This window comes from Cornus florida, unplaced genomic scaffold, assembly GCF_030987335.1.
Source record: "Cornus florida cultivar Cherokee Brave unplaced genomic scaffold, ASM3098733v1 CherokeeBrave_3.0.0_Hap2_Chr05, whole genome shotgun sequence".
Lineage (NCBI taxonomy): Eukaryota > Viridiplantae > Streptophyta > Magnoliopsida > Cornales > Cornaceae > Cornus > Cornus florida.
Genome location: NW_026775575.1, coordinates 16958923 through 16971427, shown reverse-complemented (window position 1 = coordinate 16971427; position 12505 = coordinate 16958923). Strand labels below are relative to the sequence as shown.

Here is a 12505-nt window from a genome sequence, read left to right as displayed (position 1 = left end):
CACCTAGGAAGCATAGATACTTCTACATGAATAACATATACCCATATATCGCATCCATGTCAAATATCGATACTCCTCAAATACTCACGGGTACGTGTCCGATATTTCCTAAATGTATCCGTAGATTCAAACCGCTATGTTCGAAGCGAAGGACACCGTACATTCCCTAAAGAACGGCTGCGAAAAAGCGCAGACCGGGGAGCAAAAAATCTTGAAGGCCCCCACCTACAACAACAGCAGCAGAAAAGCGCCAAAACCATCAAGGTCAACAAATCTGAATCCCGAGTTGTCTTATAGAGCTCCAGCCAGAAAATCCCGAACCAGGATATCCATCAGATTTATCCATGAATATGACTCTTAATTTGTTTGTTAATAATAAAATTTAATACAGAAATGTGGATAACAATATATATAACATAAACATTTGTAACTTAAATTTATCCACGGATACATATATATTGATTTTTATATATATCTACAATTCTACGTATATAACACAAACAACTATTACTTATATTTATCCATGGTTACATATAAATTGATTTATATATATATATATATATACAGTAGTGTTCAATTGCTTCTTGGTGAGCAGGGAGCAATATACTCACTTTTACTCATAGCCTTAGGATCTAATCCAACAAAAACTGGGGAGAATAATTATTTTAGAAAATTAACATTATTTTAATTAGCCATTAATTATGAAATGACTATATTAGATACATTCTTAAAGAAAAAAATATATATATTTAACCATGAACTACCATTACCCCACCGCCACTGTCACCTCTACCCCGCAACCACCTCCCCCACCACACCACCTCCACCACCACCACACCGCCACCACCACCTACACCACACCACCTCCACCCAGTGATGGGTGGCAGTATGGTGGTGATGGAGGTGGCAGTGTTATGGTGTGGTTGGGGGAGGTGGCCATGGCAGTGGGGGAAGAGGTGGGTGATGGTGACGGACCGACAGTGGTGGAAAGGGGCATGGTTAAAGTTTAATCAGATTAAAAAAATTATTGTTTTTTTTTATAAAAAAAAAAGTATCCAATATAATCATTTCATAATTAATGGCTAATTAAAAGAAAGATAATTACCTAAAATAACTATTATTTCAATTAACCGTTGGATTAGATTCTAATGCTACGAGTAAAAGTGAGTATATCGCTCCCTGCTCACCAAGGAGCAATTGAACAATACTCTGTGTGTGTGTGTGTGTGTATATATATATATCTACGTTTATTAAAATATATATTGTTGTGTCCTTGCAAATCAGTATCCTCTCTTTGAAGAATTTGTCGTACCATCATATCCACATAATATTGTGTCTATAAGTAGGACTTAAAGTCCCTTTCTTAAACCCTGAATAGTAGTAGTAGTAAGTAACAAATAAATACTTATAAAAAAATAAAAATAAATAAATAAATAAATAACAGCTATGATAGAAAGACTAGTTCTATTAAGAAAAAAAAAAAAGACTAGTTCCAAGAATACAATCATTGAATAGCAGCAATACTCAAGATTACTAATACTACAAACTAAGCCGAAGAAATATGTTACCTCTTTTTTTGTTGATAAGTAAAATTTCATAGAAAGGCGTTCAAGAGGGGAGCGCTCCCAAAGGAATACACAAAACGCCAAAGGCTACAACTAAAACTTTAACCTATCCATAAAATCCAATAGATCTCCCAAAGAATTACAATTCCACCCGTTAACCCAAAAGAAAGAAGTATGCAATATGTATTTGAGAGAACAAATAGGATTCTCCTCACCGTCAAAATGTCTCCTATTTCTCTCCCACCACAAACCCCACCAAAGACAAAGGGGAGTGGCCCTCCAAACAACCTTGGCTTGGCTCTCCACTAGACACCCTTTCCAAGCCTCAATCAAATCCACAGTGGTTCTTGGAAACACCCAAGACATGCCAAAAGTAACCAAAAACATGGACCAAACATCCCTTGCTACCGGGCAGTGAATAAGGACATGATTTACTGAGTCCTCCGTCTTCTTGCTCAAACAACACCAGTTAACCACAATCTGTCGTCTCCTTCTAAGATTGTCAAGGGTTAAGATGCTGCCGTGGGCTGCACACCAAGCAAAGAAGGCCATCTTCAAGGGAGTTATCGACCTCCAAATCGCTTTCCAAGGGAAGGAAGAACCTGGAGTCACCAACAGAAAATGATAGAACGCCCTGACACCCCCCCCCCCCCCCCCCAAAAAAAAAAAAAAAAAAAACCTCATTCATACCCACACCCTCCACCTCCTGCCTGTAAAGCAAGGCGAAAAACTCAACAACCTCCACAAGCTACCAATTGGAACTCTCTACGAAACTGCACATCCCAAGTCAACCTCCCATTATCAATGCGATAAGAGTTAGCAACCATGGCGTGTTGGTTCGAAGAAATCCTGAAAAGCCGAGGAAACCTACGAGCAAGAACACAAACCCCACACAAGTGGTCCTCCCAAAATCTGACGTGATTCCCACTTCGAACCTTGAAACAGATGCATTTAGAAAACTCGTCCCACCCCTTCCGGATACCCTTCCAAACACCCACACCTGCTGGAACTCTCACCTCCCTTGACAGCCACCCACCATCACCCTCTCCATACCGGCAAGCAATAAGCCTCCTCCAAAGAATGGACCTCTCCCTCTCAAACCTCCACAGCCATTTGCCCAACAGCGCCTTGTTAAACAACTCCAAACCCCGAATATCCAAGCTCCCCCCCCCCCCCGAATAGGGGAGCACACCTCCCAATTCACCAAGTGGTACTTAAACTCGCCTCCATACCACCTCACAAAAAGTTCCTCTGAATCTCATCCAGCCTTTGGCATAGGGAACAAAGACATAAAGTAGGTTGCAAATTTTGAAAGGGAACATTTCAAAAGGGTGATCTTTCCCCCTTTTGAGAGATACTGCTTCTTTCCACCCTGCGAGACACCTCTCAAACCGCTCAATCACAGGATCCCACACTGAATCCACCTTAACGCAACGCCCAAAGAAAGCCCCAAGTAGGCAATCGGAAATGCGTCGACACCACCCCCTAGAATGTTGGCAAGATCCTGAATTCCATCAACTAGCCCCACTAGAACCAACACACTTTTGACTATGTTGATCTTCAGCCCTGAGATAACTTGGAAGCAAGCCAACACACATCTCAAGTACCTCAACTAATCCACCCTAGCATCACAAAAAACAATCGTGTCATCCACAAAAAGCATATGAGAGATAACCATCTGATTTGGGCTGCTAGCCACTGAAAAGCCCCGAATAAAACCCAACTCTTCCGGCCCTCCTCATCAGTCTACATGTTATTCGTACCAAGATGCATCATAATTGGAATTCAGTGAAAGGGTTTTCTAACGGTGATAGAAGCGACACAGTGGAATGTGTCTGGGTTTCTATGTTTAGACCAGACGGTCTTCTTAATAGAAGCAACATTCGGTGGAATGTGTCCGAGTTTTTATGTTTAGACAAGGCGGTCTTCGTAATAGAAGCAACATTTGGCGATAAGCTTGCGCTTGTTGGTGCAATTTCGATAGCCCATCAATGATAAATTTTCAGAAATGGGAATCTAAATCCGATATTGGAATCCCCATCTGGATTCACAGTAGTAGGGAAAATTAGATATAGCTTTAGTTCATATATAACTAGTCAATATCTAATTTCATATATTTTTATCCTTCATCCTTTCTGAGGTTTCGATGAAAAGATTATTCTAACAACACAACGTTCAGCACAAGATAAAAAAGGGTGAAATACCCATTTTCCAATAAATGGTAGGATTTAATCCAAACCAAGGTTTTTCTGCTGCTTTTGAATTCAAATGTTGTCATAGTTGATTATAAATTTTATTGCTGCTAGCTTGTACAAAGGGAAGACAGACAAAAAAAAGGGTTTACCAAATTTAAATCAGCTGAAAAGTGAGTTCACCAAATTTAAACCAACTGAAAAGTGCTTCCAAAACTATTTGTGATTGCAAAAAGTGGTGATAGCATTGTTATCTCAAATTGTTGACGTCTTTTGGGTCCTTCAGCCTCCCTTAGATATTCATGCATGTGAAATCCTTTTTAAATTTTGTAGTTTTTTCATTGTTTTTTATTTACTTATTATTATTTTGTAAAGGACTGGCTATTGAACATTCTTTTGAGAACAGCCCCAGAAGGACGATCAATCCAATTGATTCCATTTGTGAATTCGGATGGTACTATATATCCTAGCTTACAGGCTTACGAGTTGAAACAAAAGACTCATGAGAAGGAAGATGAGTCTTGCTACCTTAAAGAGCTTGTACAATCAATTAGTTATTATCAAAACTTCCAAAATAAATGATCAACTAATTCTATCAAGTTTAAGTTGGTATATTAGGAGCACATTTTAACTTGTTAGCCGGCTTAACTCAAAGTATGACCAGATTTGAGTTGAGGTATTATGTCAGGAAACTCTTTATCCCTGTAACCATCCTTATGCATAGTATATTAGAAGTTTGGCCCATGAGAACCACTGTCACAATTCTTCCACCATTAGGGGATATGAGGTTACTAAAAATATTTAGAAATATACCAGTAAAGTGTCGAAGGCTTATCTGCTCTCCAGTTGATTGAGCGCATCCCTTTTCGCACACTGTTGAATGCAATGGGAATGTCCTCAGCAAGGGGCAAATCACAAATTTCTCTAACAAATTTCCCATCAGCTGTCCACACATCCAACTTCTTTGGAAATCTTCCACATGGTACAATAAAAGAGTATGGCCTGTGAATTGAAGTAATTAACAAGTATTTCTGATCTGGTGAGGGATCCACTGATGTATATATAGCTGGTGGTCCAAGTTCCTTCACCGTCCCATCCAAAGAAGCCAAAACAAGTTGAGTAGTGGCATAGTACTCGAATAAATCTTCATCATATTCATCCTTAAGCAGATCTTGGTAGGTTCTAACTTGAACAATATTTTTCTGCTCATTAGACTGAATCTTAGGACCACAGGGCACTAAAGGTTTCTGCGGTAAGTCTTCACGAGATAAGGGAATGGCACAAACTAAGAGGGTTGAGTTATCCACCCAAACAAAACTGGGAATCAAGAGAAGGAAAGGTGTTAGCGAAACAAAGGGGAAAATGTTACTCAGCAAAACAATTTCACATTGAATAACAGGTACATACTTGTCAAAAATTGCATTTAGATAGATATCTGGTGACTGGAACAAAGGTCTAGCTTTCCCTGTTTCCACATCAGCAACCCATACTCTAAGCTTACTGCTACCACCTTCCTGTTCCCCAAAAAGTAACAATTAGAAGTTGAGGCAATTTGGAAAATACAGAATATCCAATATCTGATCAAGTTACTGTGGCATGCATTACAACCAATCAATCAGTCAGAATAATCATGCAATTGCATCCAATTTCTGCATGTCAAAGAAGGAAACATCAAATGGCAGGTAAAACCCTCAAAAGGTCAAGCATTTGTAAATCATTGTAGCAAGTCAGCTAGGTCTAATAGGTGTATCCATCAAAAACATTTATAAGATGATGTATGACTAAACGTTTAACCGAGTCATTAACATAAAAGTAATAACAGAAGTTTTACATCAATACCCAAGTTCAGATAGATCTATTACCTCGTCGGTTCGGATGCTGAACGATAAGTGCCGACCATCATTTGACCTAGTTGAAACCAGAACGATTCAGTGATTAGCCCAAAACGGTTCTAGTGATTCAAGGGCACTAAAATGTTAGCAAACAAGACAAGAGTAAAAACATGGAGGAAGGGTCTTGTAGTAAAAAAAGGTAATCTTGTATGAACTCCGCCAAATAAAATTTTCCATTACACTGCATAACATCTACTTAAAGCTGAAACCAAGCCCATCAAAGTGATTACCTCATGTGAGCAGGGTATAAAGAACATATACCATCTAGCAAAGTATCAACTCAATAGTTAATGGTGTACTGCTCTGCATGTCCCAACTACCTAGAGGACCTTAAGCTTTTTACTGAAGTGCAAAATTATGATACTGGTTAGTTCAACGGCCATATTGATAGGAACTCTCCATCAAAACTAAAATTCTCCAATTATAATTGACCAGTATGAGTGATGACACAAGTATGAAGGATATATGTCATTAGCAGCAGTTGTTATGCCTTCTTTTCGATAGGATCTGAAGATTTCTTCTTTAACCTCAAGATCCTTTGTAAGGCTTACACCTAATCAAAAGAGAACAGCAACCACCAGGAAAAGGTAAATACACTGTTGGAATCACGGAAATGTAAAGCATCACAATCCCAGGGGTTTAAAATGACTCAAATTAACATATTCCCAGGGGCATATCTTCTAATGGCAGCAAAAATGTCACTCATTTTATCAAGATAGCCATGCTGCAAATGGAATTGAAGAGGGGATGGGAGGAAGTTATTTCATGCAGTTAAGGCTCTAGACTGTGATGTTTGCAATCCAGTAGCTGGATTTTCCAACTCCAGGTGGTTCTTTCCCAAGATTTGAGGACTAACTAGTTTATCTGTTTGATACACATATACACATAAAATTGTGACGAATTGTTGTGTAATTAGATGGAAACCTGCCAAGATATTAAATGCATAGCTAAAGCTTCGTCTAACGTATCCGAGCACAAATATAATTGAAATGTCAAAAGGTTGGCACAAGAACTTGCAGAGGTCAATACAATTCCATAAGAATTAAAGCTTCCTTCTGGAATTGTATTGTCAAGTCTACTGACTCATCCATTTGGAAAAGTATGGTTTCAGTTAAGGTTTCATGCTTGCAAATATTTGTTTTCAGATTGGAAATAGTAGTTCTTTTCATTTATTCCTGGATCCCTGGGCAGATGGTGAAACCTTACTACAGAGATTTAATCATAGAATTAGATTAATGACTGGTTTGCCCAAAGACTCCTTGTTGCAGGTCATTATTGCTAATAATAATTGGTGCATTCCCTTTTCTTTCCCAGCAGATGTGTGTGCTTATATTCAGTCAAAGAGATTAATTTCTGGTTGTGACTCCATTATATGGAAACATGGTACTTTGTCTTTTAAAAGTATTTGGAATAAGTGTAGAATGGGAGGGAACAGAGTTCCATGGTGTTCTTTGGTGTGGAATGGCTGCAGACCCAGAATTCCTATTACTGCACTTCTAATTTTGCAGAATGCTATTCCCACATTCTGTAATTTCGCTAGGTCTGACTCTCACTTCAATTTGTCATATTTGTTTCAAAGGTGATGATTCTTATGATCATCACTTTTTTAATTGTGATGTTGCTCATGGAGTATGGTCTTGCTTTGATCAGTTGTGTGAATGGCAGTTGCTTCAGTCATGCTCTTCTTTTTCTGATTTGGTTGGATGGTTTGTTGCTGTGAAAGGTTCGTCTTTGAGGTCTAAATACTGCAGAAGGACCTTCACTTCAGTGCTTTGGTCTATTTGGTATTAAAGGAATATGACTTCAGAGCTTTGGTCTATTTGGAATGAGAGGAATATGAGACTGCATGGTTCCACAACTAATTCAACTGCTTCTATTGCCCTTTAAGCATGCTTTGAAAATCTCCAATTTATTCATCTTGGACTTCAGGACTTGTAATGCTTGTTCTAATCTTCTGTTTCTAATTAGTTTTTCTAGCTTCTTCAGAGGCTTTTTTGTGTTTCTTGTATTGTTTTCCTTGTGAAGGTATGCCTTGACTATTTTCTCTTGGATCATATTTTTTTTATTCTTTAATATATACCCACATTCAAGGAGGGCCAAAAAAAAAAAAAACTTACAGAGCTTACATAAAAAGGATAAATATTTGAGCAATTACCAGGTAACAAAATTGATTTTAGCATCATCTGGGAGGCCATGTATCTCTACCTCTGGTCCAAGTGTACCATCATGCATTAATTGGTGGATACCAATACCAGTATAGAATGACCTGAAAATTAATATATAGAACATTGTAAAAAAATCTAGCATTACAGCTTAAGTTTGAGGGAAACACACACACACACACACACAAAAATGTGAATTATTGATATGCTATGTTCTAAAAAAAAATAAAAATGGAACTCATCCAAATCACTCCAGCCTTGTAATATGAATGATACCAAAACTTCTGAGGACATTATCCATAAGGCTTTCACCAGTGTGGAAATCAAAAACCCATTTTAGTTTATATGTATCTTCACCATTCTGAACCATACTCAGTGAGAAACTCAGCAGGGTCATACAAATGCTCAAAAAGCTACCAACACTTGGATGATAAAAGGCACCCTTGTACTACTACAAAGATATCTCAAATAACAAGTTACCCAAATAATGAAACATATACAAGCAATGAGATAAATGAAAATATCCTCATAACTCACATCCGACTCCGAGTGTTACATTTTCCATCAATCCGGATACCAGCAAGCTTTTCCTCTGGTCTTGCTAATTCTGTCAATGGAGGCAAAGATCTCCGCTTAAGAAATAATATTTTATCCCTATGAGGTGAGAATGACAATGCCGGCAGGGGTGGAGCATCAACAATATCTCTAATCTCTGGAGGAGGAAGACGATATCCCCCATCCAATGCCGATTCTGCATCACAAAATAAAACAAGTGTTATCAGATGGATATATAACCAAGTATGCACACAATAGTGAGTCAGTGAATTCTTTGGGTGTGTGTTCTTACCTATAAAACAAAACAAAATTAAAAGTAATAAAAAATTAAAAAATAGATTCAAACTAGAGTGGTAATTTAAAAACACAAAGGCATTCATCACTTGATAGATGAGTAATTAAATTTCAAATCCAAAAGACCAACGGAACTAACAACCCTAAAGGCGTACTCAACTTTTAGTTCTAACACTCAAAAATATGTGTCTTTGCCAACAATGAATCCCAATTTGGATGCAAGCATGGTGCAGGCCCTCGAAATTCACAAAAAAATATATATATAAAATAAAATATCAATTCACAGGCTTTGCCCAAAAAAATGAATAACAATTGGCATCAATTAGATTCTACAAAACTCAGAAAATCAAATACTTGAAAAGGATTTACTTAATGACAACATATCCAATAATTTATAAGCCTAATTACTATTTTTGTTTTAAAATTTAAAAAAAATATATATATCATCCAATTTATAGAGACCACTTGTAAAAAAAAAAAAAAACCAATATTCAAAAGTACCAAATTTATACACAGATAATATATGAACCTTCATCTTGAGCTGTATTAGTATTAGAAGTAGAAGAAGAAGAAAGAGAACCGTTTGTAGCACCGCCACCGCCACCGTCACCATCACCGCCTTCGGCGTTGACGGGGACAAGGTTGTGAAATCTTGTTGAGGTGGTCATGGATTTTCTAATGGACTTGAGAGCGTTTTTGGAATGTGAGTGGATTGGCGAGGAACGAGAGAGTTTGAGAGAGAGAAAGTACGGAGTGGAGGAGGATGAAAGGGGCTTGAGAGGGTGATGGTGAAGAAGGGAGGGAGGAGAGAGAGGAATGAGAGAGAAACGATGATAAACTTTGTGAAGGCGCATGATTGACAAGGAGATGATAGTCAAACAAATTATTATTATTTGTAAAAAAGTGAACAGCAAATGAGAATATATTTTTGAGATGAGTTACAAAAAAAAAAAAAATATATATATATATATATATATATATGTAAAAGAAAGACAAGGTAAATTTTGAATATGTAGGATATTTTCAAATAAAATATATATTATTTAAATCCAAATCATTTTTTTTCTTTTTTTCTTTTTTTTTTTAATGCAAAAACATAATTGCCTTAATAGATCCCTTTAGTCACTCCGGGGCGTTCTTGTTTTTACTCTCGCGCCGCTCTCGCTCAAATTCTCCATACTTATCACTTAATTTTGTCGTTCTCACACTCCCTCTTTCAAATTCGCTCTCACTCCTATTCCTGTTTTATGTGACTTAGCATTAGAATATCTATGTGGGTCAAAAATGTTATTTTTACCATTGATTGAATGAGATTGTCGTGAATCAATACTTAGAGTTGATATTGAGTTGTCCAATATTATTGTATAACTTCAAAAAAAATTATATATTTATTACACGTTATATGACGTTAAGTTGCAAATGAATCATGATTAAATATAATTTGAATTGCACTGTAACTCATATTGTTTTAATGAATTTAAATCTTACTTTAATATGGTATATCTGGTTCATGTAGAAATCGTGAATATACTTGAATTATTTATAATTATTTAAAACTCTAAATCTATTTGTTATAAAATATATAATTTTTTGGAAAAATGGTATATGTTATCAGTTCGCAAGGAGAATCTCTAGCAATTTGAACTTAAAACTCCCGGTGTCATATAAGCAAACTTGTTCATTGCATGTTCCACCTCATTCTGTCGTTTACTTTGCCTAATTCCCAGAAAAACTAATATATATATATATATATATATATAATTTTTTTAAAACTTTTTATTTTATTTTTTTATATCTTTTGAAAGTTTGAAAATATAATAATTGTTTGATTTCGTAAGAGATTTGCTTATTGACCTTATTTTTACTTCTTAGTCATCAATATCAATTCTAATATAAATAACCAATTAGCCATATTCTCAGTGAATCTTTTTTTAATTCTTGAAATTGAACTTTTTGCATATCCCTTTATCACAAAATTAAAGTTGTGAAAAACAGATAGATGAAAGCCACTCGCTTAGTCCAAATGGAATCTACCGCCCACATCACCATTATTAAAGTTAGGATTGTGGGCATCATGATTCACGATCAATCATTTTCTGTTTATATAAATTCCATTGCAAAAAAACAAGCGAGTGGCTGAAAATTCCCATCATGTTCACTAGATGTTCAATGAGTCATTAGAGACAAAAGTAGAAAACATGATTCATACAAGAACAAGTATTATATATATGAATCAGAGGTGTTTCTTATGCCCCATGATCAATGTTTACATATTAGGAATTATATATATATATATATATATATATATATATATATTAAAGAGAAGAATCCATGGGCATGTAAGGGTTGCTTTCACTTTGGACAAGGTCAAGTAGGTATTGCACTCCATACCCCACATCGTATACCATTAGTCCTATCCTTCCTCCAGTCCAACTTCCCAAATGGCTTCCCACAAGAAAACCTAACCATCCAAGTCTTACCTCTCCGATGAACCCTCCGGCATAGGCTCCGAAAAAGGTTCCGGTGGCCCTAATGAGTCCCTCTGCTAGGGCACCTCCAAAGTACATGGTTTCGAACAAGTCCCATGCTGAAGATAGGAGAGGGGCCATAATGTGCTTTGCTTGTCTATACGCTTGCGTCGCTGCAGCATCTCCTTCGTCATTTCTGACCTTCTGAACATGAACAGCTCTGATGTATTCGAAATAGAGCTTCACACACTCCTTAACCACGCATGCTATGGTTCCATAGCTCATGTCAAAGCAGTTCAAGAATGTAAACCTCTCTGTCCTACTTCTTGATGAAGCAACCTTATCCCCGACCAGCAGCCGGCATTTTTCAGCTGTAAGGAGATCAGGGTGGTGCATGTCATGACAACAAGATGAAAATAGATCAGATACTTGTGTGTGTGTGTGTGTGTGTGAACGAAGTAATCAACTAAGTGAAATTTAAAGGTACCTGCGATGCTAAGAACAATGATGCCAACCATGCAGAGCAGTTGTAGCTTCATTTTAATTTGTTAGATTGATATCTTCCCAAGAAAATGAAATGGAAACCTAAGCTCCATCTTTTCTGCATATATACTACAAAAGGGGTCCAGGGGTTTGAAAACATAATAAGAAAGGAAAGAATCTGAGGTTATGTTAAATAAAGGGGGAATAGAGAGATTAAGAAGCAAAGCAAGCATATATTCCTAGAAACATGGAACATGAGTGATTAAGAAAGAGAATATGAGAGATTTTCACTGTTGTTCTTAGAAGTACGGATACTTCTATGAGAGTGGCATATTCGTATTAGATATGTCGATCGGATATTGATACTCTTTATATACTCGTCGATACGTGTTCGATACTTCGTATCCATACTTGTGAAGTATGTTTTTTAATTTTTAACACGTATCCGATACTTCTGAAATACTTTGACTGCGTATCTATACTTCTGAAATACTTTGACTGCGTATCTATATTCCTTAAATACTTTGACTGCGTATCTATACTCCTTAAATACTTCGTAACACATTTTTAATAAGTTTTGAATATTAAAATGTAATTTTTCCAACATAAAATAATATAATATAATTGATGAGAAAAGTTCAAATTTTATTAAGTGATGACCAGTTATGGTTGTTTTTTATGTTGTGAAACTAACTCCCGTATATTAATGATTTCATTTAGATTCATAATATTTTAAAAAATTGACCAAAATTTATATATATATATATATATATATATATATATATATATATATATATATAATTTTAATTTATTATTTTTCTATTGCCGTATCTTATCGTACTTGTATCTTCTTCTTTTTTAAAATTTATTGTATTTTCATATTCGTATTTCGTA

General features: G+C 36.3%; 2 protein-coding genes across 4 annotated transcripts in view; both read right to left on the bottom strand.

Annotated features, from left to right (window-relative positions):
- LOC132306148 (probable glutamyl endopeptidase, chloroplastic) overlaps positions 1-9534 on the bottom strand; it is a 28058-nt gene extending 18524 nt beyond the window's left edge. The window contains exons 1-6 of one of the 3 annotated variants that reach the window (XM_059803403.1): positions 9190-9534; positions 8349-8562; positions 7805-7915; positions 5620-5665; positions 5165-5271; positions 4571-5074 (exon numbers count right to left, since the gene is read on the bottom strand). In XM_059803403.1, the coding sequence (XP_059659386.1) occupies positions 4571-5074; positions 5165-5271; positions 5620-5665; positions 7805-7915; positions 8349-8562; positions 9190-9514 (1307 nt within the window). In that variant the 5' untranslated portion in view covers positions 9515-9534. The remainder of the gene's footprint in view (positions 1-4570; positions 5075-5164; positions 5272-5619; positions 5666-7804; positions 7916-8348; positions 8563-9189) is intronic. The other 2 variants (XM_059803405.1, XM_059803404.1) reach the window with 2 other exon arrangements.
- A 973-nt stretch (positions 9535-10507) lies between these two features.
- LOC132310076 (uncharacterized) lies at positions 10508-11702 on the bottom strand. The gene is made up of 2 exons (XM_059808315.1): positions 11616-11702; positions 10508-11499 (listed from the first exon to the last, which is right to left on the bottom strand). The coding sequence occupies exons 1-2, from the start codon at positions 11665-11667 to the stop codon at positions 10976-10978; spliced, it is 576 nt and encodes a 191-aa protein (XP_059664298.1). The 5' UTR covers positions 11668-11702; the 3' UTR covers positions 10508-10975.
- Positions 11703-12505: the final 803 nt, after the last annotated feature.